This window comes from Galeopterus variegatus, unplaced genomic scaffold, assembly GCF_000696425.1.
Source record: "Galeopterus variegatus unplaced genomic scaffold, G_variegatus-3.0.2 Scaffold7707, whole genome shotgun sequence".
Taxonomy (NCBI): Eukaryota; Metazoa; Chordata; class Mammalia; order Dermoptera; family Cynocephalidae; genus Galeopterus; species Galeopterus variegatus.
Genome location: NW_007733818.1, coordinates 2,064 through 29,949, shown reverse-complemented (window position 1 = coordinate 29,949; position 27,886 = coordinate 2,064). Strand labels below are relative to the sequence as shown.

Below are 27,886 nucleotides of genomic sequence, written 5' to 3'. Positions count from 1 at the left end.
CTCTCCCCAGCTCCCTCTGGTGCCATAGCTTGGAGTCCCCATGGCCTCGCTGATCCGAGCCCTGCGTGTGGCCACCACATGCCCTCGTTCAAGCCCTGCCCAGGCCCCGGGGCCGCGATCCATGGCCTGCACAGTCGGCCCCACAACTGAGAAGAAAGTACCACATCAGCGGATCCTGAAGGAGACACAGGGCCCCTCTGTGGTGGCCCAAGGCCCAAGTCGGCCGCTGCCCAGCACAGCCAATGTGGTGGTCATTGGTGGGGGCAGCGTGGGCTGCCAGACCCTGTACCACCTGGCCAAGCTGGGTGTAGGCGGGGCGGTGCTGCTGGAGCGAGACCGGCTGACCTCGGGGACCACCTGGCACACGGCAGGTAGCGGAGGGGGGGCACTGGGAGGGACTGGGCAGTTCTGGGTTGGCAACCACAAGCCTGTTAGAAGTAAAGACCACTGAGAAAAGCTGTGTGGTCAATCTGAAAGTGGGCAGACTTGGGGTGCCATTGTCCCCAGGTCTCTGAAGAGCTGTGGTGGAGAGAGGGAGCAGAGGCCACTAGTGTGGCCCTGGAGGGTTCAGAGCAGGAAGCCCCAGGCAGCTGTCCAGAGAGCAGAAGCCCCTTTCTTGGGCAAGCCACCAGGGTTGAGGGGTGTCCATGGCAGGTGGAAAAGGATGGATGGGGGGCCACCAGGGGTGACTCAGAGCTGTGTCTTCCATGGACACCACATGCTTTACAGCCCTTATCCTCCTAACTAACCAGTGGGCATGTATTAAGCACCTACAGTGTGCAAGTTCCCAGGGCAGCCAACCTTCTGCCTTAACACATTTAACCAGTGGTATGCTGGTGAACCGGCTCTCCTGATCTGCAGCATTTGCCAGTTCCTGTGGTGTAAACACTCCCACCTTGGCCAGTGTCAAGCTACCAATGTGAGGTCACTGGCCGTGGAGTTGGGAAGTTTCACACCCTGGGCTCTTGAGGGTGGATGTGCCACTGCCACCCACTCTTGCTCTTTGGCTCCTGAGGTCCACCTTAGCTGGGCCCACACAGTCCACCACGCCCCCCAACATGGCACCAGTCATGTCCCTGGCCTCCCACTCTCCAGACTCTGCTGCTCAGGAGAGCGGCCTCTGTGGGTAAAAGGCATGGCTTTGGGCTTTGGCAGATCCCAGGTTGGTGTTCTGGCTTTGACATTCACCTGCACTGTGATCTTGGACACGGAACTGTTTGGTGCCGCCTTAAGTTCATGTATAAAATAACCAGCCCTCTGCATAGGTCTGCTCTGAGGGTTTGTGAGGTCACCGCCTGAAAAGCTTAGCAGTGGGCTTGGCACACAGCAGGTGCTCAGTAAATGCAAGCCTTTGATATTGTTGCTCTCTGAACTGACAAGGGTTGGGTCCCACCCTAACACTCTGCTTTGGCCAGTCATTTCTTGCCCAGCAGCCTCTCAGCACTCCCACGGCCTACAGAGAAAGACTCCGGGCCCTGCCTGACATTGGCTGGGACAAGGGCGCAGTGCCTCCTGGCTGGGACAGACGCTGTCGCTCCTCCCTGGCCAGGCCTGCTGTGGCAGCTGCGGCCCAGCGACGTGGAGGTGGAGCTGCTGGCCCACACGCGGCGCGTGGTGAGCCGTGACCTGGAGGAGGAGACTGGGCTGCACACGGGGTGGATCCAGAACGGTGGCCTCTTCATCGCATCCAACCGGCAGCGCCTGGATGAGTACAAGAGGCTCATGTCGGTGGGTGCACTTCCTGTGGGGATCAGGTCCAGGGGGGTGCCCTCTAGCAGGGGGGCTCATATTGGTGGGTGTGCTCCCTGCAGGGGGGTGGCAGGTGGGGTGGCCCCAGGTCCAGGGGTGTGCCTCCTGGCAGGGGTCTCATGTTGGTGGGTGTGCTCCCTATAGGGGGGTGGCAGGTGGGGCGGCCCCAGGTCGGTGGGTGCCCCCCCCTGCTGGTGAGGGGATGGTGCAGCATCGCGCAGGGAAGGAGCCGGATAGATGTGGGTTTGAATCCTGGTACTGCCCTTGTTGTCTGGCGGTGACTTGCCACTCTTCGTTCAGAATGCCCAGACAGAGAATCTGATTGGCTCAGCTCGTCCCTGGCTAGGCAGAGCCTGTCCTCATGCACACCTGAGGATACTTGATTGGCTGCCCTTGGGCCAATCAAATGTGGTGGGGGCGTGGCCTATCTGACAGTCTTTAGTCTGGAACCGAGGACCATGTTGGTCTCTCTTGGGCGAGCTGGTCTGACTGAGGAAATATTAGACCTGTGCGGGGTGGTTATCTTATTTATTTTATAGAAGCCCTTTGTTCCAGATATTGGTCTAAGTTCTTTCTCACCCACATAGACTTGGGGGGTGGGTGTTAAGGACCTGCCCCGGGTCCCACAGCTGGCGAGCGTCAGAGCTGGATCAGAACCGGTGGTCTGGCCCAGAGCCTGCTTCTCTGCACTGCCCCGCTCCTTAAACCTCATGCTGGAGTGCATTCGAGGGACGGGGCCCACTGGGGCATGGTGCCCGGCTAAGGCCTCCGGGAGCAAACAGGGCTGGAGCAGAGCCTTGGGGGCCCAGCTGGGGAGGAGGGTGATCGGCGGTCTGCTCCCCGGGGCTCAGTTAATCTCCTCTGGGTCCCCTAGTTGGGCAAGGCCTATGGCGTGGAATCCCATGTGCTGAGCCCGGCAGAGACCAAGGTTCTGTACCCGCTGATGAATGTGGATGATCTCTATGGAACCCTGTACGTGCCACATGACGGCACCATGGACCCGGCTGGCACCTGCACCACGCTCACCAGGGCGGCTGCTGCCCGAGGAGCACAGGTACCCATGCCCACTCCCAGCCCACCCCGCCTGCCTCAGAACCTGAGAGCAGAAGGCAAGAGACCAGGCGCTATTTTCTGCCTGCTGTGTGACCATGGCCAGTTAGGTTATCTCTGAGCCTTCTGCTCCACTCCTGCCAAGCAGAGCCTGTGCCCCGGGCCTGCTCACGGACTCAGCCTTCCCACCCTCCTCCCCACAGGTCCGGCTTTACCTTCATTTGTCTCGATCACACACATAATTGTAGAAAAAAATTAAAAAGGCAAATAAGCAAGAGAGGAGAATGAACATGACCAGCAGTGACCAGTGCTGACATTTTTGTGTGCGCCACTTCAGATTTTTTCCTATGAAGATGCGTATGTACACAAAATAGAACCAAGCTGCACATTGTCTTATGACTTGTTTTTTTAACCAAGCAGTAGACTGCAAACATCATGTCATGAAAAAGAGCCCCCATCCCCCATTACTGGCAAGTTCCCCAAGTCAAGGAAAGTGGATGTAGTTTCTGGTGCTGTGGTCACCCCATTTCCCTGGCAGTGTTACGAGGTCTGCTGCCCGCAGAAACTGTGTCCCCAGGTCCCATCTGGGAGGGGTGTTGGTCAGGGGTGGGTGGGCAGTGCCCTCAGGGAGCCCCACAGGTTTTAGAGGTAGTTCCTCTCCATCCCAGGTCATCGAGAACTGCCCAGTGACTGGCATCCGTGTGCGGACAGATGACTTTGGGGTGCGGCGGGTCGCGGCTGTGGAGACAGAGCACGGCTCCATCCAGACACCCTGTGTGGTCAACTGTGCAGGTGGGAATGTATTCTCCTGACTCTTGAGTGGCTGTGCTGGCTGCCCCCTAACCTGGTCCCACCTCTGCAGGGCCTCTCGCTGGGGTGGGTAGTCCCTGCCAGGGCAGGCAGGTGTGCAGAGGTGCCCTATGCCCACCCAGGTGGCAGTCCCCACCAGATGCCAGCAAAGCTAAGCTGTCATGCTCCTCCTGCAGGAGTGTGGGCAAGCGCAGTGGGTCGGATGGCTGGAGTCAAGGTCCCACTGGTGGCCATGCACCATGCCTACGTCGTCACTGAGCGCATCGAGGGGATCCAGGTAGGTGGACAGCCCCAGGTTCTATGAGAGGCTGTGGGGCACAGGGACCTGGCTCTGAGGCACAGGGACCTGGCTCTGAACCCCAGCTTGGCCACACGTAGGTGACATGCCCTTCCTGGGTTCCCTCACTGCCCTGGGCCTCAGCAACCTCACTTGTGAAACACCGATCATAACACTGGGCATTTCCAGGTGGCATGAGAATGAAATGAGGTAGCACAGGTGTAACCTGATGGTGCTGAACCCCTTGGCCTCCAGGGCATGGCTTCTCACCCATGCCCAAAGCACAGACCATGCCTGTCCCACGTGGTGCAGCCAGTTCTGCTTTCACCATGTTCTGTGCCTGGACTTTCAGGGAAGCCCTGGATGTTGGCATGCTCCCAGGTACGCCCTGGGTGCCTGTCTTAGAGGGTGCTGATTCCGGGCACTCAGGCCTCTCTGAGAGCCCTTTGCCAAGGGAGGCCGGGGGCACCTGGTGCACCTGCTGGCACCTGGGGCTGTGCCCCTGCCCTCTCTCCTCTCCTGTCCTTCTCAGCTCCTCTCTCCGGTGGTGGTGGCTGGTAGCTTCCTGCCCCCTTGTTGCCCTCCCCTCTTTCCCTCCACCCACCCGTCATCCAGCCGTCCCTTACGCGTCCGTCTCTCCGTCCGTCCATTTCCCTGCCCTCCGTCCTTCGCCCCTCCGTCTGGTCGTCCCCATTCGCTTCCCTCCCTGCACCCGTCTTGGCATCTGCCATCGTTCGCTCTTGCCTCGGTCCTTCCCTTCATTTCTCCGTCCATTTATGCACCTGCCTGTCCGTCCGCTCACTGCCCAGCCCTTCTTCCACGTATCCTTCCATCCGCCCATCCTCCCTTCACCCACTCCTCCATCGCCCACCCATTTATTAATCCATCCACCCACCATTCCATCCAAGCCTCCTTCCCCCCCCTTCCTCCATCGAACATTGACTGGGTGAGCTGTGCGTTCCAGGCCCTGTTCTAGAAACTGTGCTTAGAGCAGAGAAAGAGACCTGGTTCTTACCCGCGTGGAGCTCGGGGGAGGCTACAGACAGGCAAACAAGCAGCTGCAAAACAGGCTCATGGGCTCTGATGGGCTAAACGCAGGTGCTCGGGACTCCCAGCCCTAGCGGACCAGGGGAGGCTCCCTGGAGGAGGAGGCCCTGTCTAGGGAGGATCTGAAGCGCAGCAGAGAAGGGGCACACATGGAGCGTGGCACCCGGGGACCTGCAGACAGTTCAGAGAGCCAGCGCCGGAGGCTGTGGGGAGGGGAGAGTATGAGAGACAAGACTGCCCTTGTTTAGCCTCCCTGGCAAAGAGGGGCCGAGATGCCTGGACCTGCCATGCTGGGAGCTGTGTCCTGGCAGCTGCCTGTCCCCACCCCGCACAAACCTGGCTGTTTTCCAGTCACCGGGGAGACCATAGTGGTGGAGAGGGTGGGGAAGGGACACAGGACCTGGGTCTCCATGGACTCCTGCCCCTGTCTCCTGTGCACGGGGCAAGCCCCTCCCCCTGCACGCATGGTCCCCTGTTCGTAGAATGAGTCTGATGTCAGTGAACGCTCGCCGGAGGCTGCTAGGGGCTGTGCGCTGGGTCAGTTGTGCAGACAAGAGCAACCACGCCGGGGACAGTTCCACAGCCCGGGTCTGTGGGGAGAGCGCGCTCCCCAGGTGGCTGTCAGGGGTCGCCCTCAAGCCATGGTGGGCTCTGGGAGGGCCTGGCTGGGCTGGGGGGTGGGGCAGAGGCTGTGTTTTGGGGTCTGGGCTGCCTGAGGGTGGCCACGGCCTGTCCATCCCCAGTTCTCATATCTGACTTTGAGGCCCCTGTCAGGGAAGAAGTGGGCAGAGCTGGCCTGGACCTTGGCAGCTGCCCCCTTCCCATGAATTTAAAGGTCAGAGCCAAGCTGGGGGGCAGGTGTTGTTTACAAAGCCAGCCAGGGTCCCTGTGGGCCTCTGGGTACCGAGCACAAGGAGAGGGCCACCAGCCCAGACGCTCTGAGGCTCTGTAGGAGAAAAGCAGAGACTTGGGGCTGTGGCAAAGCCCCGGGTGCTCCTCCCCGTCCCGCTGGCCATGTGGAGGTGTCAGGAAGTCTGCCTTCTGGAGGCTGCAGCTGGGCAGATGGTTTGGATCTGGTCTCTGACCCTGACCTCATGCCAGGGCAAGTCCTAGGCCAGGGGCCTGTCCTGGGGGTGTGTCCACCTGCCTGGCCCACATTTGGGGTCAGGAAGCTCCCTGAGCTTGGCAGCCTTGTGCTGCAGGACACTGTCTGCCCAGATCAGACACTGCCTCACAGCGCCAGGACCCTGGGAGCTCCAGGCTGGCAGGTGAGGGCTTGGTGTCCACCTGCTCTTCATCTTTCTTATTTGGTGGCTAGAGGGCTGTGTCACCACAGGGACCTCCCTGTTCTGAGGGTCTCCCTGGGTCCTAGGGAACTCTAACCCCAGTCCCTTCCCCCTCCGGGCCTGGTCTCTGCATTGCTAAAGCACAAAGGCTCAGGCACTCTCCCATGGTCTCGTTCCTGATTGTCCTGTCGCCTGCTTTTGCCAGGCTCTGTCCAGGTGCAGAGCGGTGGGTAAGAGCCCAGGCTCTAGGCTTGAATACCGACTGCTCCACTACCCAGACCAGGCAAGTCCAGCCACTGCTGTCAGCCTCAGTTTCCTTCTCTGAAGGCTCTGTCCAGGTGCAGAGCGGTGGGTAAGAGCCCAGGCTCTAGGCTTGAATACCGACTGTTCCACTACCCAGACCAGGCAAGTCCAGCCACTGCTGTCAGCCTCAGTTTCCTTCTCTGAAGAATGGGTGAGAATGGTCCATACTGCATAGGGCTGTGCTGAACAAAGAGCACAGAGAACAAAGTGGGGGGGCCGCAGCTGAGGGTGGCACACAGCAGGTGCTTGTGAGGCGGGAGCTGTGGCACTGATGATGGCGGTGGCCGAGGGCATCGAGTGGTCCAGCAGCTGGTGCTTCCGAGGAGGAGACCAGGGAAGGCTGGAGCAGGCAGGCAGGCTTCCCAGAGGATTTGGGTGGGGGAAAGAAGCAGCAGGTGGAGGGGAATGGGGTGAGATTTGGAGGCAGGGATGTCAGTGGGACCAGGGCTGTGCTGGGGACAGTGGAGGAGGGAGGGCTCCTGAGTGGAGGGCAGCGGAGGTGCCAGGTGGACACGCTGGTTCTGAGCTGAGCACTCGCTGGGCACTAGAGGCAGGAAAGTTGGGACACAGATCCTGCTGGAACAAAAGTCAGAGGCTTTCCTGGCCACCAGGTGTCCCCATTGTCCTGCTCTGTGGAGCTCTGAGGTTTTCTTTGTTTTGTTTTTGGAGTAGGTAATGATGTAATTCTTATTTAAAACACTGCTCCGGGACTGAGAACTTCCGTGCACCTCCTGACAACAGCCCAGGGTGGGTCTCATTCCTCTTCTACAGGTGGCAGGGCATCGGGGCCTGGAGGACGTGGCAGGGCATCTGCCAGATTCTCCAGCATGGGCTGGGGGTCCCATCCCTGTGCCCATTGGCAGTGCAGGAGTAGGTGAGAGAGGGATGGAGAGAGGCAGTTCCTCGGGTGCAGAGGAGCACAGGAGAGCCGGGCCTGCTTGCTCTCTAAATAGATTTGCTTTGTGTGGTTTTTGGTTAAATTGGTAGTCGGTATTTGCAATCTTATGGCTGTGTAAATATCGTTAACTCAGCCTCATTGTCCCCTGAGTCAAGCCATAGAAACTAGAGTCCCTCTTCCCCAAGGCTAGTCATGGAAACACACTTCTCCCCTGCCTCTCTGTCTTGGAGCTGGCTATAAAGAAACTCTGACCTACCTTGTTGGATTGTAGGTCATAAGACCCCCATTCCAGAAAGGGTCCTGCCCCCCACCCTGGAGGATGAATGCTCCGCAGACAGGCCGAGAAGGATCTGGACAGACAGGCCCTGCGGGGTTTCCCCACTCAGTCTCTTATCATTAGAGAATAGTTTCTTGTCCAATCACATTTCTACACGGTGCGCCTGCTTCATAGAACCTAGGCATAGATGTGCACAGTCTCCCCTCTGTCGTTGGGTCCTCATTCTGAAGGCTCCCGTGTCACACAAAACTATGATATAATAAGATTTATTATGCCTTTTCTTCATGCTAATCTGTGTTTATGAGGCGATTTTTCAGAGAACCCTCAGGAGGTTGAAGCGGGTGTCTTCTCTTGGCTCCCGTAGTACTTGGGAGTGGAACTGCTGGGTCATGTGGCGACTCTGTGTTTAACGTTTTGAGGAGCTGTCAGACTGTCTTCCAAAGAAGCTGCACCGTTTCACGCTCCCACCAGCGACACAGGAGTGCAATTGTCTTGGCACCTTATTGAAAAGCAATTGACCATAAATACGAAGGTTTATTTCTGGGCTCTCGGTTCTAGTCCATTGATATTTATGCCCATCCTTATATCAGTCCACACGATCGTGTCTCCTGTAGCTTTGTAGTAAGTTTTGAAACTGGGAAGTGTGAGCCTTCCATTGTGTTCTTCCTTTTCAAGACGGTTTGAATATTCTGGGTCCCTTGCATCTGGATGTGTTGTCACCTTAACAATAGTAAACCTTCTGTTTCATAAACATGGGATGTCTTTCCATTTACTTAGATCTTTAATTTCTTTCGAAAACACTCTAGTTTTTAGAGCACAAGTTTTGCACTGCTTTTGTTAAATTTGTCCCTAAACATTTTATCATTTTTGTTGATATTGAGAATAGAATTATTTTCTTAATTTCCTTTTCAGATTGTCCAATGCTAGTGTATAGAAATACAATAGGTTTTTTTTTTGTTTTTTTTCTTGTACATTGAGCTTGTATCCTGCAACCTTGTTAAACTATTTTATTAATTATTGTGGGTCCCTTAGGATTTTCTATATATGAGATTCTGTCACCCTCCAGTAGGGATAGTCTTGCTTATTTCCCAGTCTGGATGCCTTTCGTTACTTCTCTTGCCTAATTGAGGCCCCGGCTAGACCAGCCGGCGTGAGGTTGGATACACGTGGTGAGAATGGACACTTTCTCTTCTTCCCGATCTCGGGAGAAATCAGCCAGTTTTCTTCCATTAAGTATGACGTTAGCGGTGAGTTTTTTGTAGATACCCTTTATCAAGTTGAGGAAGTTCCCTTCCACTCCAAGTTTGTTGAATGCTTTTATCATGAAAGATGTTGGATTCTGTCAAATGCTTTTTATGCACTTACCGAAACGGTTATGTGGTTTTGTCCCTCGCTCGATGGATATGAAGTATTCTGCTGATTGATTTTCATATGTTAAACCAACCTGCGTTTCTAGGTCCCGCTTGGCCATGGTGTTCTATCCTTTCTGCATGTGGCTGGATTCAGTTTGCTAGTACTTTGTTGAGGATATTTGTATTTATATTCATTATTGTCACTATGTTCCACCCAGATGTTTGAACAGATCTGTCAAACCCCTATGGATACTATTTTGTGACTGCGCACGCACGTCACATTCATCACGTGACGTCTCTGGGTCCCATGCTCCCTTACCCGGAGGCCTCCTTCCTACTGCCTGGGGCCTTCTGCTCCGTGCCAGACGGTGGCACCGGGACCTGTTGATCAGCTCTCGGACTGGGACCCTCCTTACCCTCCTCCGTGTGGATCTGATGTTTGCTGGGTCCACGCCTTTCTCTTTCTTGGTGTATTTTCCTCGTTTTGTCAAAGCGTGTTCTCTGGCAGGTTACTGAGAAGAGGTACATGGGAAGTAAATGTTTTTGTGTCCACGAGCGTCTGTAAAAGTCTTTATTCTTTTCTTACACTTGATGGATGGCTTGTCTGGATCTAGAATCCTACGTTTAAAAACTCACTGTCCGGGCTGGCCCGGTGGCACACTCGGTAGAGTGGCGGCGCTCCCGCCGAGGGTTCGGATCCCATATAGAGACTGGTCCGCTCACTGGTTGAGCGCGGTGTGGGCGCAACACCGAGGGTTGCGATCCCGTTGCTGGTCACAAAAAAAAAGACAAAAAGGAAAAAAAAAAAAGTCACTGTCCATCAGAATCCTGAAGACTTCACTCCATGTCTTCAGCCTCTTGTGATGCGGTCCCTTTATTTGTGACCGTCCTGTCCACCTGTGTGCTGCCCTCTCTCCGTCCCCACGGCTTGGTGGGCACTCGTGGGCCCTTGAATGCGTTTCTCTCTGCTCCAGTTTTCTGTTTCCTGGTGGATGTTGGACCTTCAGTCCTGACCTCATTTTCTCATTTTGTTTCCTCTCCTGATTTCCATTTCTCCATCTTTTTTAGCCTAATATGTGCAGGGTGATCTCAGCCCTGTCTGACCCTTTTCCTGAATTTTAAATTTTGATTATTATATCTAATTTAAAGACCTCTTTCTTGATCTTGGACTCCTTTCACATAGCACCTTTTTTTATGGGCCCACTCTTCTCACCTCACTGAAGTTCTGACTGTGGTTTCATTTTTAAGAGTGAATTTCCAGCAGGTTGGATGCTCGGAGAGCCAAGGCCTGGAGAGCCTCTTGCATGGAGGTTAAGCCTCCAGCCTCATCATGGGTGAGGGATCCGGGTGTCACGTCTCAAGCCTTCCCTGGGCCACTCCTGTCTCCTGTCTGCTGTCATGGGGGATGTCAGCCCACTCCCCACTCTGCTCCCCAAGTCTGGGGCCTCTCAGGACCCACCTGTGCAGAGGCGGACATCAGAGCTCCTGCAGGGTGGGGCCGGGCCCTGGGCGGCATGGGGTGAGGGGCGGAGGGGTCTGGATCCAGCTGCCTTGAAGAGTCTTAGCTGATTCTCCTGTACGTGAGTACAGCCGTGTAACACGCACACACACACACGCACGCACATGCCTGCAGAGGGACCTGGGGTGGCCGCAAGCTCAGCCTCTGCAGATTTGAGGGGAGGAGGGAGGGGGGAAACTGTCTCGAATTGTTCAGTCTCCCTCCCCCCAAGCTGAGCTGGAGCCTCGCCCCTCCCCACCCAGGCCTTACCCTCCAGGGGCTGGAAACCTCCCCTCCTCTGCTCTTGCCTTGTCCCCTGTTCTGCTGTCCCCGTGGGTTATACCAGTCTCTTCCCTCCCTCCTCTCTCTTGCTCTTCATCCAGCCTTCCTCCTTCTGACTCCTTTGCTGTTATTTTACAGGATTTGAGGAAGGAGAGATTTGAATGGGAGTGGTCTGTCTACTGTGTGTCACCTGAGGCCCCTCATCCACTCTGTCCATGGGTCCTCTCTGGGCCTTTGACTCCTAAGGGAGGTGCTAGGCCCACTGCAGGGCAGGGGGCACCAGGCCCCCACCCAGCCCTGGCTGACGCGGAGGCCTCTCTGCTCTGCCTTCCAGAACATGCCCAACGTCCGTGACCATGATGCCTCTGTCTACCTCCGCCTTCAAGGGGACGCCTTGTCTGTAGGCGGCTACGAGGCCAACCCCATCTTTTGGGAGGACGTAAGACGCCAAGGGCCCTGGGATGCTGGGAGGGGGTGTGGGGATGCGTCTCTTTTCGAGAGCCCACCCTCCTGAAGCTCCTCAGAGGCACACCGAGAAGTGTCAGGTCCCCTGGCCCCACCAGGCTCGCACACATCTGTCTCCCACCCTGAAGAAGGTGACACACAGGCACATCCAGAACCGGGGCGTGGGGGGAGGGCTTTGCCTTGGAACGTTGGCAGGTGGAGCTGCACGAGTGTGACGCAATGCCTCTAGATCACGAGGACATCGAAGTCCTTTGTCCATCAGCAAACAACACTGTGCCCCCCCACCACACCGCAGGTGTCCCCCCCAGCCTGGGCAGCCCCACGACCCTCACGGCCTCCTCCTATATTCATGCAATTAGTCCACAAATCGAATGACTAAATGGCTGCTTTGGGCCAAATACTGCTTTAGTTTTTGGAGGAGGGACACTAAGATAAAAGTCCCTGCCCCAGGATGCCTATATTCTGCTGGGGAGACCTACAAGAGATAAACAAGTAGTGCAATTCTGGATGGTGACCATGCGCTGAACACGGGCAGCAGGTACGGACCAGCCTCGAGAGACTGCGGTGGAAGGATGTCCTTTAGACTAATGGTCGGGACAGGGTCTCCTACGCAGGGATGTCCAAGCAGAGCCCTGCACAGAGAACAAGCCAGCACTGGCAGGTCTGGGCCAGGAGCTGCTCCAGTTAGAGGTGAGGCCTGAGGTCAGCTCAAGCCCGCCCTCTCGGAGAGCTGAAGGGAGGCCAGGGTGGCCGTGGCCAGCGGTAGAGGTCGGCAGGCCAGCTCACGTAGGCTTCATGGGTCACGGCGGGGCAGGGGGAGCCACGCCACGGAGGCTTGAGAGCAGAGTGGGCATGGTGTGAACAGGAGAAGGGTCTGGAGGAGGGCAGGAAGCAGGAGACCAGTGGGAGGACGTTGCTTCTAACGATTTAAGCGGGGGGTGGCGGCGGGCAGGGAGAGGACAGCCCCACTGGCAGGTTGGGAGGGCAGGAAGCAGGAGACCAGTGGGAGGACGTTGCTTCTAACGATTTAAGCGGGGGGTGGTGGCGGGCAGGGAGAGGACAGCCCCACTGGCAGGTTGGTGAAGGAGACAAACCCAGGGGACCTGAGCATGCCCACCCCAGCCCTCTCACTCATCTGACCTGGTGGAGGCTGGTCTGGCCCGCTGTCACAAGGCCAGGTCTGGCATGGGGACATATGCTTTTCTCCGGACCAAAGTAGATGTCCCCTGCCCTACCTCTGAAGGTGTCGGACAAGTTTGCCTTCGGCCTCTTCGACCTGGATTGGGACGTGTTCACCCAACACATCGAAGGCGCCATTAACCGGGTCCCTGTGCTGGAGAAGACGGGGATCAAGTCCACGGTCTGTGGCCCGGGTGAGTGGGGAGGCCTTTGGGCTGGTGATGGTGGGTAGCAATGGCCCTGGCTGAGGCTGCCTGTGCTGGGCACGGGCCGGGCTGTCCCCTGCTCTCTGCTGGCTTGGCTTCAGCTGCCCTGCATCCAGCCTTACTTCTAGGCCTCCTTGCAGGAGAAGGACCTGAGCTTAGTGAGGCAGGAATCTGCCCCCTGGCACAGGCCCAGGGCTTCCTCCTGCCCCGGTGTGAATGCCTCCTGGCTCCCAGCCTGGGCTCTTTGTCCCTAGAGTCAGCACGTGCCTGGAATTTGGTGTTTTCATCTGTGAAATGGGAATGGTCTCAGCACCCTGTGAGGCTGAGCAAGGAATGGAGGGCCAAGACCCTTCCTGATGCTCACACGGGGGTGACCCCCAGTTCTGTGTCCAGCCTCAGCCCCACCCCCCGAGAGCCCCGTGTGGGCCAGGACCCTGGGCTGCTGGCGCCTTCCCATTCTCTGGCCTCAGCAGCCAGGTGCCGGCAGGTCCAGAGACTGGCTCAGCATGGAAAGGCTCCTGTGCCAAGAGTGCCTTAGCCCCAGCCTTGTCACTGGCCTCCGGGCGAGCTGAGCTGAGGTTGGCTGGAGCAGAAAGGCGGCCTCTGCTCTGAACATCCCCGTGGATTACTCGTGGCACAGCTCCGCCCCCACCACAGGGGCCAGGGCTTGCAGGGCATGGGCACTCTGTCCCAGGGTGAGGTGCAGGGGTCACACTGCTGGCCTGGGGTCCTGGCAAAGGGTAATCTCGGGGAAGCAGGAGGGGCTCTAGCGGACTCTGGAGCCAGATGTTCACAGCTGTGGGACTGAGGGAGACGTTTCTAAGCTGAGTGCGGTTCACCTGGAAGTGGCCAGTGTCCTGGGGCCTCTGGCACTCATTCAGTGGTCATTCATTCTACCTTCCTGGCCCTTCGTCCTTGCTGGAGGCCGGCACTGTCAGGCCAGGGCTCCCAGCCTGGTGGGGAGACCCAGGGTGAGGTGCTGACCGCAGGGTGGGTAGGTGCTCTGACAGGGAGGCGCAGGGGTGGGGAGGCCACAGCCCGCCTCAGCATGGAAAGGCTCCTGTGCCAAGAGTGCCTTAGCCCCAGCCTTGTCACTGGCCTCCGTGCGAGCTGAGCTGAGGTTGGCTGGAGCAGAAAGGCGGCCTCTGCTCTGAACATCCCCGTGGATTACTCGTGGCACAGCCCCGCCCCCACCACATGGGCCAGGGCTTGCAGGGCATGGGCTCTCTGTCCCAGGGTGAGGTGCAGGGGTCACACTGCTGGCCTGGGGTCCTGGCAAAGGGTAATCTCGGGGAAGCAGGAGGGGCTCTAGCGGACTCTGGAGCCAGATGTTCACAGCTGTGGGACTGAGGGAGACGTTTCTAAGCTGAGTGCGGTTCACCTGGAAGTGGCCAGTGTCCTGGGGCCTCTGGCACTTATTCAGTGGTCATTCATTCTACCTTCCCGGCCCTTCGTCCTTGCTGGAGGCCGGCACTCTCAGGCCAGGGCTCCCAGCCTGGTGGGGAGACCCAGGGTGAGGTGCTGACCTCAGGGTGGGTAGGTGCTCTGACAGGGAAGCGCAGGGGTGGGGAGGCCAGAGCCCGTGGGTGAGGGTGGCTGCTCAGAGGAGGGACAGCCCAGCCTAGGCCTGAGCACTGTGCATTCCAGCAGAATCACACGGTGTTCCCCTTGCTGGCAGGTGAGCCCTGTTCCTACTTCAGGGCTGTGGAGAGAGAGGTTCAGAAGACACAGTGTTGCCCAGAAAGGGAAACTTTGTGTCCAAGGCCCTGAGTTGGAGTCCGGCTGAGCCCCGATTGGCTGAGTGACCAGGGCGGGAGCCCTGTGTGCGTCAGTGTTGCCATCTGTGAAACAGCCACAGCGCCCCTGCTCCCAGGGGTGAGCAAGCCACAGGCGTGGTGCAGGGCACAGGCCGGGCTCAGACCATGGCACTGAGCATCGTGATTGAGAGTGGACAGTGAGAGGCCAGGGAGGTCCAGGGGCTTCCACAGGTCATGCAGGGCCAGGACAGGAAGAGAGAGGGTTCCCAATGTGTGTCCCGTGGGGAAGTCCAGCCCTCTGTCCCGGCATGTACTGCCGGCCCAGTCTGCTTTAATCGACTCGGCTCATAAAGAAGCCCTGGGTGCAAGGTGCAGCCCCCAGGGGTTGCAAGGTGCAGCCCCAAGCGGGTGGGGCCGTGGCCCGCAGCAGTGCGCAGGGTGGCAGCGAGCGTCTGAGCCGTCACTAAGTCTGCTTTAATCGACTCGGCTCATAAAGAAGCCCTGGGTGCAAGGTGCAGCCCCCAGGGGGTTGCAAGGTGCAGCCCCAAGCGGGTGGGGCCGTGGCCCGCAGCAGTGCGCAGGGTGGCAGCGAGCGTCTGAGCCGTCACTACCCCACACAGCCCTGTTTTGGGGAGATGTGCGTGCAAGGACACTTTGTGTCTGGTCTCCCAGCTGTGATGGGAGGTTTCCTGGGGAAATCAACTCTTCTCCTTGCCAGGCGCGGTCAATGGCCCTTGGCCTCCAGAAAAGAACAGGGAAGTCTCAGACGACCTTGATTCAGGGACCCCGCAGAGGGCGGAGGGAGCCGGAGGGTGGGTGGGGCTCTCATTCCAGAGCCGAGGCAGGGGTGGGAGACACCAGCCCGGCCGTCCACTCTGCCTGGAGGTCCCCTGTGTCCTTGCGTGGCTCAAACCCACCTGAGTCATTTGTTAAGCATCAGAGACCCTTGTCCCTGCTGCCTCCTGCTAGCTGTCCCTTGGGTTCCATTGTTCAGAACTTCCTGCCGCCCTGGGCCTGGGAGCAGGTCCCACACTCCCATCGTCAGGCATAGCGCGGGCTCACCTCTTCCCTTCGCCTGCCGTCACCTCCTCCAGGCGCCTCTCACCCAGATGACCGCTTGGCGACCACCCTGGCCCAGCTTCATGCTGGCCCTGGGGAAGTCCTGAGGCTTCCTCACCAACTGCTCTCCCTTCCTGGAGACCCTCCACTCAGAGGGTGGATAAATATCCTCACCTTGGCCTCTGACCTCTCACCGTAGGGCCCTGCCCCCACTTTGACCTGCCCCTCCACCTTCCTGGCAGCCACCTCTGTGTCTCCGACGTGTCCAGCCCCATCCTGCTGTTTGGAAGCTGTCCCTGCCAGGTTCCCCGTGGCTGGCTGCCCTCCCAGCTCAGATGCTGTCCCCCGAGGGTCAGGCCCTGATGGCCCTCCAGGGTGCAGGACGATGCTTGCTACTGGTCCACCTGCAGAGGTTGAGGACACGGGCTTGAGCCGGGCAGCCTGGCTGTCCATCCAGTTCCATAGTCACCAACAGAGTGACCCTCACACATCAGGCCCAGAGCTGAGCCCTGTCCTCATCTATGATACAACGCAGGTAGAAACAGCACGTGCCGCAGACGGTGCTGGCAGCAGCCAGCAGCTCAGTGACCCGGCCGCTCATCCCTCTGTGTTTTCTTTACGAGGCATTCTGTTTTTTGCCTGTGTGAGTATTTACTCTCTGTCCCCCTGTGCTCCTGTCAGCTCCCGGGAGTGGGATTTGTCTTGTTCCAAGTTGCCTCCCCAGGGCCGAGCCCCTGAGGCAGGCTGCAAACGCTCGTAGCCCTGTGAAGTAAGCACCCTGATCTTGATTTTACAGATGAGGAAACTGAGGTTCAGAGAGGCAAAGTGACTTGCCTAGGGTCACACAGCAAGGAAGGGGAAGGGCAGGGTTTGATTCCAGGACTGTGGCTGCAAAGTCTAGCTCTTTATGCCCCAGGGTCCCTCTTCCACCCTGTTCTGGCCTCTGTCCGAGGCTCGCTGGCAGCAGACGGAAGCAGGAGGCTTGGTCCCCTCTCCCAAAGAACTGATGGTCATTCATTCATTCAGCGAACATCTCTCAAGTGCCTGTGTTTGCTGGGCCCTGTGCTAGGCCTTGGGACATGGTGGTGAGCAGAGCCCAGTCCCTGCCCTCACATGGTCTGGTGGGCAAGAGGGACGAGTCACTGGCAATAACACTGTAGGACAGTGGTGCAGTGAAGGGGCCCATGGCACTGCGTGGGGGTCACGAGAGCCCTGTGTGGGCAGGAGAATAACAATAGCCCCGAGACTGACCTGGACCCTACAAGGCACAGCCAGTCAGGCTGCAGTTGGGTGGTTCTGGCAGCAAATGCCAGGGAGCTCAGGGAACGTGGGCAGGAGGGGAGGCTGCCTGGAGGAAGTGGCATTGTGCTGGGTTTTCAGGATGGAGAGGGTCTGGATGAAGCAGGCACCTGCAGCCCCTGGCTGGACTATCACTCTCTCGGGAGACCTCATCCCAAGTGCATGTGGGCTGGAGGGAGCTTCAGGCCTCCCCCTCCCTTTCAGAATCCTTCACGCCTGACCACAAGCCCCTGATGGGGGAGGCACCCGAGCTCCGTGGGTTCTTCCTGGGCTGTGGCTTCAACAGTGCTGGTGAGTGCGGGCAGTGGCGGGAAGCGGTCCCGGAGTGCCGCAGCCGGACAGCGGTGGAGACGGGAGAGGCTAGAGAGGCTGCGGGCAGGGTGCGGTCCAGCTGGGGGGGCGTGCAGCATCCCCGGTATGAGATCAGGGCTTGGGGCATGCACCACATGTGCAGATGGGGAGAGCATGGAATTGGACTATATTGGGTACCTGGGAACAGACTGCAGACCTGTGGTTCTGCTTCTGCCAGGAATGATGCTGGGCGGTGGCTGTGGGCAGGAGCTGGCCCACTGGATTGTCCACGGGCGCCCGGAGAAGGACATGTACAGCTACGACATCAGGTGAGTACGCCCATACACCCGAGGGCAGGGCCAGCAGCAGGCAGGCTACGCCGTGCGGGCACCTGGCTTTGGCAGATCCATGGCCCTTCAGTTTCCAGGGTCTCTTGTCCCGGGGTCCTGCCTGACCCTCTGGAGAGTTCTGGAGCCATCAGTGGGATCTCATCATCCCACTTACAGGTGGGGAGACTGAGGCCTGGGGAGCAGGCAGAGCTGGGACAATCATTCTCGGTGTGTGTCTGGGGCTTGGAGCCAGGTGGCGCCAACTAGCATTCCTGTTCCATCGGTCACTATAGAGTGGCCAGGAGTGAATCATACCTAGTGCCGAGCAATTTCCTCGTCTGTGACACGGAGGCGGTAATGGCGACACTGCAAAGGTTTGGGAGCAGCAAGCCGTGTAGGTCAAGTGCTCAGCGTCTGGTCTGCCCACAGAAGCACTAAATAAACCTGAGCAGAGGCACGGGGACTGATGGCCAGAGCTGAGAGGCATCCCTGTTGCCCAGTGGCCTTCTGCAGGTCAGGGCCACCCTTAAAGAGGACAGGACAGTGACACAGGGCCAGGTCAGGAGGGTGGCACCTCAACTCTCCTCTGACCCAGGCAGGGCCTGGCGGGTGGGTGTCGGTGGGGCTGGGCTGTGGTGTCTCCCCCCTAGGGTAACCTGGGCCTGTCCTGTGCTCTGCAGGGTGGCAGTCGAGGCAGAGCAGCAGGGAGGGAGACCTGCCTCTGTGGCCTGCTCAGCCCACTCCACTCGTGACCACTCCTGGTGGACGGTGTCCTTGGGGAGACCCCAGCTGCCCCACAGGGGCCAGAGGCCGGGGTGGGGGGTGGAGGGGCTGCAGGTTCAGCTCCGGGTACCCGCATGCTTCTGCTAACCTCGCTCCTTCCTGGCCTGAGGAGGACATTACACCCTCAGGGGTCAGGGAGAGAGAGACAGACAGGCAGACACTAAAGTCCCCCCGACTGCCACCCCCTCCATGCTACCCAGTGCAGTGAGGTCTGCTCTGCAGCTGCCTCGGAGCCCGTCTGGGGCTGCGCCCATGCACTTCCCCCAAAGAGGAAGGTTCCAGAAATGATAAGCTGCAAGGGACCTTGGGAAGGGCCACATCAAACCACCCCTACGAACACAAGGTGGAGGCGACTTGTCTGAAGTCACCCAGCTTTCGAACCAGAGCTGCGCTTCCAGACCCCACACCCCGCGCAGGCCTGCGCTGCCTCCAGAGCCCTCCCGGGGCCCTCCTGTCCCCACCAGGCCTCCTTCACCTCCTGGCTCTGCGGTGTGACCAGGAACACTCGTGTCCCCTCCCAGCCTGTTTCCTCTCGTATGAGATGAGGCAGACTTTGGGCCCCATGCATAGGGCAACAGAGAGGTCTCTGGAGACAGCACTCAGCCCTGGGGTTATGCTGGAAAAGAGCAATTCTTAGTAATAGTGTCATTAATAATAACGCGCACACCTGTAGCTCACTCCCCACCGCCCCACCAGAAAGACGTTCCTGCCAGAATGACATGCAGACTAAGAGTCAATTTGCCCCGACAGGCTGGGCAGGTACCGCAGAGCTCAGGAACTCCACGGGGGATGTGGCTGGCGGCGGTGGCTGGGAGGACCAGGCAGAGTCCAGCAAAGGACGGGGCTGTGGGTCCCGGCATGGCCAGGCCAGGCGTCTAATCCAGCCCGCTGTTCTGCCCACGAGAAGGCAGGAGGAGGGGCCTGGGCCACAGGCCAGCTGCAGGGCCTCTCGGCTCAGCAAGAAATGGTGTGGGGCCCCCTGGGTTGGAGCTGGACCCCAGTAGGGGGCTGCACATGCTGTCCCCAGCCTCAAGGAGACAGACCCAAAGCTATCCTGTCAGACCTTCTCTGGCCCCAGAGGCTGGATTCTGCAGCTGCTCCCCTCCACAGCTGGGCTTCTCCTGGAGAGACCTGGGGTCCTGCACACTGGCAGCGGGGGAGGGGGCTCCTTGCTGAGGAGAAAGGGGACTGGTGTTGACACCGCGGTGACACCGGGGTGACACACTGTCGACCCTGAGCTTTAAAGACTCCTCCCATTAACCTTCACTAGTCTATTTGGGCTTCTGAGCCCCTCCCTCTCGGGGGCCCACTCACTCCCCTGGGTATGCGGGGGCCCGAAATCCCCAACTCTGGAGTCCAGAGAGCAGATGGCAATGCGGCAAGAGCGAGACCAGAGCCCAGTGTGTCTGTCGGGCATGAGCGCCCGGCTCGGCCCTGTCTGCAGCACCCCCTCTGCTCACTACGGCAGCAGGGCAGGGGCTTGCGGGCGAGCAGGCTGAGCCCCGGGTGTGGGGGCGAGTGGAGAGCCAGGAGCCACCCCGGCGCTGAGCCACGGGGAGGACTCCAGCCGAGGGGACGAGGGTCCAGGTTTGCCCTGGTCCTTGGCCAGCCCTCCCCTGACGGGCCGTCCCCAGAGCAGTGACCCGGTCCCTCCGTCCGCGGCAGGCGCTTCCATCACTCGCTCACAGACCACCGCCGCTGGATCCGCGAGCGCAGCCACGAGTCCTACGCCAAGAACTACTCCGTTGTCTTCCCCCACGACGAGCCACTGGCTGGGCGCAACATGAGGAGGGACCCCCTGCACGAGGTACCACTCCCAGCAAGTCCTGCTGCGTGCCAGGCCGTGGTGACTCTCTGGGAAGTCCTCAGGGTATTGGGGCAACGGTAATGCAAGGAGAAACCCCAACTGCAGGGCAGGCACTGCAGGGGCGACGAGGCTGTGAACCCAGCAGGCCTCTGGGCTGCGCCCTGTGTTCGGGGCTGGGACGTGTGGGGAAACGGCTCCCGCCAAGGGACTGGGATTCCAGGGGAGGAGACAGCACATCCCAGCGCTGCAGGGCAGGGGTCTGGGGAGCAGGTGCACGGTGGGTGTGTGCTGTCGAATGTCAGAGTGGGGACAGTCGGGCTGTGTGTGCTGAGAAGATGGGCCCCTGCTTGTGAGGCCTGCTTGGGATGCCTTTTTCCCCTGGTGAGCTTCTGCTTACACGATGAAACCCACTGCCAGGTGCCCTTCCCTGAGCTCTGCCCCGTGCGTGCTCCTGGCGCTCCCACTCCGTGCTCCTGCCCGCCTGCATTCCCTCCTCCCAGTCATCCTGTGCTGGATGCTTTGCTTACGTGGGAACAGGGGCTATGTCCTAGTCACTCTGGTTCATTGAGTGGATGGATGGAGGGGGAGACAGGAGAGCAGGCTCAGGGAGCAGGTGGCATTTAAGCTGGAGGAGGGGCCTCCCTCCTCTGGGACTCCAGTGTCTAAACCAAGAGGGACCCCAGTATCAGCTGCACCTCCTGGGGAGAGGCCGGGAGACGTCAGTGGTCAGAAGGCTGGTTACCAGACCGCCCTGGCCCCTTGGCCCAGCTGGTGGGCCAGCTGTGATCTCAGGCCACATGGCCTCAGGGTCACCCCCACCTGCCCCCAGGCCTTCAATCACCCCCTTGCCAGTCCCGACAGTTCAACAGCCTCCAGGAATGAATGCAGGGTTTGCCCAGCTCACGGTGGGCTCAGACACATTCCTTACAACCAAACACTTCTACCCAAAGAGACTCGGCGAGGGCTGAAGCCCACCCCTGCCCCCGCTTCCTGGTCAGCATCCTATGACACTCGACAGCCACTTACATTTTCTCTCTCTCTTTTATTATTTTTTTTGTCTTTTGTCTTTTTCCGTGTCTGGCAACGGATCGCAACTCTCAGTGTTGCCCCCGTACCGGACCGGGGACCAGCAACGGGATCGCAACCCTCGGTGCTGCTCCCGCGCCTCGCTCAGCCAGTGAGCGGGAACCGGTCTGTATGTGGGATCCGAACCCTCGGGCGGGAGCGCCACCGCGCTTCCCAAGCCGTGCACTTATCCAGTGCGCCACCGGGCCGGCCCTCTCTCTCTCTTTTTTAAGGAGAGGAGCCTGCCCCTTTAAGTGGGGTTCTGAGACTAACACTTTCCCTCCTTGGAAAGGTGATCTGTGGGTGCCTCCTTCCCCACTGAACAGCAGGGGTTCTTCTGTACTTGATTGCTGCCCTGTGGCGTCCCCGACATGTGGAGAGGACCTACGGGTGTCACTATGGCACCGTGATCATGGGTGTTTCTCCTCCCGCTCTGTGCTCTGCCTGCATCCACCCCACCCAGGGCTGCTAGACCATCCGTCTGGGCACCCGCACCTGGGCCAGACTCAGCTTCCACGGCCCCCTTGGGCCTGGGCTCTGGGCCCTGCTGCCAGTCAGGGGCAGGGCGTGGACAGGTCCTTCTAAACCTGAGAGTGGGGAGTCTTTCTTTCTTTCTTTCTGTTTTAATACCAAATTTATTGTCAAAGAAATCTTCCACTAGATTACTTCCCCGTGTCTGTTATACTTGTTATTGTGGTAAAGTACACAAAACATAAAATTAGCCATTTAATGACCATTTTAATGAGTACGCCTCAGAGCATTAAGTGCATCTACAGGGCTGTGCATGCATCACCACTGTCTAGTTCCGGAACATTCTCAGGACTCCACACAGAAGCCCCGTCCCATTAATTAGTCACTCCTCATTGTCCCTCCCCCCAGCCCCTGCCAACCTGTAACCTCCTTTCCTCTCTACAACTTTGCCTGTTCTGGACATTTCATACCAAGGGAACCATACGATGTGTGACCTTTGTGTCTGGCTTCTTCCCCTCAGCATGTCTTAGAGGTTCATCTGTGCTGCAGCACGTGTCAGAAATTCTGTTCCTTTTTGTGGCTGAATAATATCCCATTGCACACAGACCACGTTTTGTTTGTCCTGCATCGGCTGCTGCCGCGTGGTCTGTCCCACTTCTGGCTGCTGTGCACACATGTGTACCGTGTGTGTTTGAGACGCTGCTTCCGGCTGTCTTGGGCATGTATCTAGGAGTGGAATTGCTGGGTCATGTGGTGTATTAGTTTGCTTGGCTGCCATAACAACACACCACAGACTGGGTGGTTTAAACAACAGAGATTTATTTTCTCATGTTTCTGGAGACCAGGAGGTCCAAGATCAAGGTGTCAGCGAATGACTCTGTTCCTGCAGGAGGCCTCTTAGCTCATAGATGGCTGCCTCTGGCTGTGTCCTCACATGGTGGAGAGAGCTCTGGAGTCTCTTCCTCTTAGAAGGGCACCAGCCCTACTGGGTCAGGCCCCACCCTATGACCTCATTTAGCCTTAGTCACCTGAAAGTCACCCATCTCCAAATGTGGTCATATTGGGGGTTAGGGCTTTCACATATCAATGGGAGGAGGTGGACACGATTCAGTTCCTAGACTGGGGATTCTTGGGGCGAGGCAGTGGGGGTGTTGGGGGTGTGGGGCTCTAGGGTGGGAGTGGCAGGCTGGGCTGGGGTCCTAGTTCTGAGTGCAAGCGCCTCTTTGCCCTCTACACCTGGCTTTGGAGGGGCAATGTGGTCGCTCTCCGCCCTGCGCGGGTGCCTTCCATGTCTGAAGGGGCTTGTTCACCCCGCCTGTGCAGGAGCTCCTCGGACGAGGCTGTGTGTTCCAGGAGCGGCATGGCTGGGAGCGGCCGGGATGGTTTAACCTCCAAGGCGCCGCCCCGGTGAGTAGCTCCAGCTCTGCGCCCAGCAGTCTCACCAGCGCCACTGGTCCATTCAGCAGAGAGGCCCTGCTCACCGCCCCCTCCCACCTCTGCGTTGTCCCCTCACCCCAGGTGGGGAGCTGAGTCCCGTGGACCTGCCCGTGAGAGCTGGGGCCTCCTGCCCCTGGCCACGTGGGGAGGGCTCCTCCCTGGAGGTGGGAGACAGCACAGGAGACTCCCCCAGGGTGCAGGAGGAACCAAGAGCATCTTCTCATACTTTTGCGCGTATATTTCTGCCGCCCCAACTGTTAATTTATGGTAGTGAGAGGATTTAGCTCAAAATTATGCACTCAGTGCGTTTGGTTTCTCAATTGAGATTTCACAGCATCCTGGCCTGTGGGTGCCCTCTGGGGCCTCCCAGCACCCTCAGTGCCTCTCCAGGACCTGTGTCTTCAGAGAGAATAAAAGCCAGTCCTGCTCGTGAAACCCTGGGATGGGGACTCTGGAGCAGACGATGTGAGGCTCTAACACCCACCACGCGTTAGCATTTGATCCAGATTTGTACAAATTAAGGTCACCTTGCAGGGCAGCCGTCTTCCCTCCCTATAGCAGCACATGTCCATGGTGAGTCCCAGGGCATCGTCAGGGGAGACGGGGGCCAGAGCTCACAGCAGGGGCCCTGGCTCTGGGGTCATGTCCTCAGAGCCTTGTTGATCATGGTCCCTTCATATATGGCTCCTAGAGACGATGTGGGGAGGATAGGCCTGGGAAGACGCTGTCTTTAAGCACAGCTCACCGCATTCAGCCTGGGTAGCCCTGGAAGCCCCTCACCCCTGGAGTCCCTGGGCAGAGAGGAGCCAAGAGTTGGAGTCAGGAACACATCCTTGGTCCCAAGATGGGCAGACTTTGCACCCCATGTGGGAGTCACCCTGGGAGTCCAGGAGACGGGCAATGTCCCTCCAATCCCTGACACTGCAGCAGGGCGGCCACTGCTAGGATGTCCCTGCTGTGGTCTCACAGACCAGGGTGGGCCGTGCCTGGCCAGGGAGTGAGAAGTTGCTGGGAAAGACCCCTCCCTGGACACCGGGGCTTGAGCTGGGGCTTGAGGAGCTGTGGAGCCCAACTCAGTTATAACCTCACACTCAGCTCTGAGCTGTAGAGAGGAGGTGAGGGCTGGTGGGCATGGTGGGCAGGGCTGGGAGGTGAGAGTAGCCTGCACCTGTACTCACATCTGTGTGGTGCCAGCAGTCTGGAAGGGGGGGCGGTAGGCAGAGCCTGGGTGGTGGGGTTGTCTGACAGAGGGGCAGATGGCAGGAGGCGCCGAGGCAATGGCAGGGGATCCAGACTCTGCAACCACCAGGCTTCATGCCATGGCTCTGTTGGGCACTTGTGTGTGACCTGGGCAAGGTTTAGTCTCTCTGGGCCTCCAGTTGTCCATTAGGAGTATGTGGCACTTCCAGCAGGGTCTGGCCCAGAGTGGGAACAGGGTCCCAGGTCACCATGGCAACAGCTCCTGGAGCATCACTGCAGTGATCTGCAGTTTATGTAGTTTGTGCGTGTGTGTGTATGTGTGTGTACGTGTATGTGTGTGTATATGTGTGTATGTGTGTGTGCTTGTGTGTATGTGAATGTGTATGTGTGTATGAAAGTGTGTGCACGTGCGTGTGTGTGCACGTTGTGTATGTGTGTGTATGTGTTTGTGTGTACGTGTCTGTGTGTATGTGTGTGTGTGTGCGTGTACATGTGTGTATGTCTCTGTGTATGTGTGTGCGTGTGTGTGCATGTGTGTATGCATGTGTGTGTGTATGTGAATGTGTGAGTGTGTGTATGTGTTTGTGTGTACGTGTCTGTGTGTATGTGCGTGTGTGTGCGTGTACATGTGTGTATGTCTCTGTGTATGTGTGTGCGTGTGTGTGCATGTGTGTATGCATGTTGTGTGTGCACGTTGTGTATGTGTGTGTATGTGTTTGTGTGTACGTGTCTGTGTGTATGTGCGTGTGTGTGCGTGTACATGTGTGTATGTCTCTGTGTATGTGTGTGCGTGTGTGTGCATGTGTGTATGCATGTGTGTGTGTATGTGAATGTGAGTGTGTGTATGTGTTTGTGTGTACGTGTCTGTGTGTATGTGCATGTGTGTGTGAGCATGTATATGTGTATGTCTCTGTGTGTATGTGTGCGTGCGCACGCGTGTGTACGTGTCTGTGTGTATGTGCGTGTGTGTGCATGTGTGTGCGTGTGTATGTGCGTGTGTGCACGTGTGTGCGTGTGCGTGTATGTGTGCGTGTGTGTCAGTGTGAATGTGTGTGCACACGTGTGTATGTGTGTTTGTGTGTATTTGTGCATGCGCGCGTGTGTACGTGTCTGCATGTGTGTGTGCGTGTGTGCATGTGCGTGTGCGTATGTGTATGTGTGTGTGTGCATGTGTGTATGTGTGCGTGCGTGCGCACGCGTGTGTGTGTTTGTGTGTATCTGCGTGTGCTTGTGTGTGTACGTGTCTGCGCGTGCGTGTGTATGTGCGTGTGTGCACGTGCGTGTGTACGTGTCTGTGTGTATGTGCGTGTGTGTGCATGTGCGTGTGTGCACGTGTGTGTGCATGTGTGTATCTGTGCGTGCCTGTATGTGTGTGTGTGAATGTGTGTACGTGTGTGTGTGCGTGCGTGTATGTGTGTGCGTATGTGTGTGCGTGTATGCATGTGTGTATGTGTGCGTGCGTGTATGTGTGTGCGTGTGTATATGTGTATGTGCGTGTATGTGTGCGTGCGTGTATGTGTGTGCGTGTGTATATGTGTATGTGCGTGTATGTGTGCGTGCGCGCGTGTGTGTACATGTCTCTGTGTGTATGTGTGTGTGTGCGTATGTGTGTGCACGTGTGCGTGTGTGTGTATGTGTGTATATTGCCAGAACCACACGGCCTCCCTCCATGGCCGCAACATACCTGCACCTGCAGGAGGGGAGGCCCGCTGAGGCCAGCACCAGTCTGGCTCTGCAGGACGCGTCTCAGCACCTGCCACCAGCAGGCCCCAAGCTGTGTTTGTGGAGGGAAGGAGCAGGGAGGGGGAGGAAGGGCAGTGACTGAGTCGCCTCCTCCTAGGTCCTCGATTACGACTACTACGGGGCTTACGGAAACCAGGTGCACAAGGACTGCGCCTACAACAAGCTGCTGGGCGATGAGTACCCCTTCGACTTCCCGCCCCACCATGACGTGGTGAGTGGCTGCTCCCCCACGGGCGGACGCCGGAGTCCCCACCCGCACCCCCGTCCTGCAGTGAGGGGAGCCTCCCGGGGGCTGGCCTCTGCCGGCCCTGCGGGGCTCCTCCCCACATCCCCTGCTCTGGCTGACTCGTTCCTGGGGCGGGATCACGTGATGTTTTCCTCTCCTCTCTTCCCGCCATCTGCACGGAGATTCTGCCTGCGTTAGGCCTGAGGGTAAATGTTACTGCTCGAGGCAGGGGCGGGGTGAGGCAGTCAGGCCTGGGTCTGCCCTGCCTCAGGCCAGGGCTGCAGCACTTCCAGCCTCTGCCCCCTTCCACGTGAGATTTTGTGAGGATGGAGCTGCTCCTTCCCAGGACCACGCACAGAGGGCTCCCGCCTACAGTTCTACCAGGACAAGGGGGCCCGCCGATCCTGGGCATTGGGCCTCTGGACAGGCCTCTCCAGGGGACAAACGGAGGAGAGCAGAGCTGGGGGAGCCTGCTCACTGCCCCTCTTGCTGTAAAAGTGGGCCTCTGAGGCTGAGCTCACCACCCCTCGCCTGAGTGCCTGCCCGCCCCCTGCACTGGGGTGGAGGTGACGAGCTTTGGGGGCTGGGCCTCGCCTCCAGCCGTCTGCACCGTGCAGGAATGTTCTCGTAGGCAGCCTTTGCAGAAGGAACACCGCCAGCTCCCACCCGGGGCCCCCCAGGCATCTTGTAAAGTGCTTACCGAGCCTCACCAGGGTCCCTAGAGGCCAGGGAGGACCTGGGGAGCATCGTGATGAGTTGCTGCTGCCTCTGGGGAGGGAGTAGGGTGGCTCCAGGATGGTCCCACACCTGGGTGGACACTTTGCTGTCCCTGCCCTGAAACTCCTAATGCTTTTTGAACAAGATCCCTATATTCATTTTGCAGTGGGCCCTGCAAATTCTGTAGCTGGTCCTGAAGTTAAGGACGTGTTCATTCCCACTTCCCCCCAGACTTGCTCTAGTGGTAAAATGCCTGTTAAAGGCAGTGGCAGAGGGGACTTCTGGCATGAAAGCGGAGGCTGTGTGTCCTAAAGCTTGGGGGTTGCAGGGCCCTTCTCAGAGTCCCTCGTGGCTGCCTCTGGGGGTGCACGGGGCTCCGTCTGGCACCTCCAAACCTGCAGCTTCTGAAGCCCGTGGGACTTCTGGCCCTCGAGGATGTGAGAGCTCGGAGGAGATGCCAACTTGGCTGTGTGGCTTCACGCAGCCTCCGCAAAGGCGCCTGAAACAGCCCTGAGGCATGAAACACACGCTTGTTCTCAGCGTTGGCAGCCACCCCGGCCCAGGCTGGCAAGCGCCAGCCAGGAAAGCTGTTCTGGGTTTTAGTCAGCAGCCCCAGCAGCCCCAGCAAAGGCACTGCAGTGCCCGAACACTAGGGGGAGCTCCAAAAGGGGTCAGTAATGTCTGCAGGGAGGTGGGGTAGCAGCCCAGGGACTCAGGAGGAGGACAGTCCCATGGTGCCCTTGGGTGTTCAACCACCAGATCTCCAGGGGTAAAGTGGACTCTAGCCTTTGCCGATTTCCCTGGTGTCGATACTCTTCCCATAGCTGATTTCAGTCCGGCCACCCACGTGGCACCATCCAGCAGGGCATGGAGTTGGGAGGATGTCAGCACAGTCGGCTCTGGGGCCAGGGCACCGCTAGACAGAGCTGGCCGACCTGCAGCCCTGAGCACTTGGTCCGGGAGGGGCAGGAGCAGCTGCCTCGTGGGGTGGCACTGAGGTTGGGAGGGCAGGACGCAGCTCCT

General features: G+C 58.5%; 1 protein-coding gene across 1 annotated transcript; it reads left to right on the top strand.

The window, feature by feature from the left end:
• On the top strand, window positions 1-27,366 carry LOC103607776 (sarcosine dehydrogenase, mitochondrial-like). Its single transcript, XM_008592240.1, has 13 exons — window positions 1-371; window positions 1,550-1,728; window positions 2,624-2,803; window positions 3,468-3,591; window positions 3,786-3,886; window positions 11,164-11,268; window positions 12,538-12,667; window positions 16,999-17,085; window positions 17,324-17,414; window positions 19,863-20,004; window positions 22,864-22,947; window positions 26,018-26,131; window positions 27,265-27,366. The coding sequence occupies exons 1-13, from the start codon at window positions 41-43 to the stop codon at window positions 27,364-27,366; spliced, it is 1,770 nt and encodes a 589-aa protein (XP_008590462.1). The 5' UTR covers window positions 1-40.
• The last annotated feature ends 520 nt before the right edge of the window (window positions 27,367-27,886 follow it).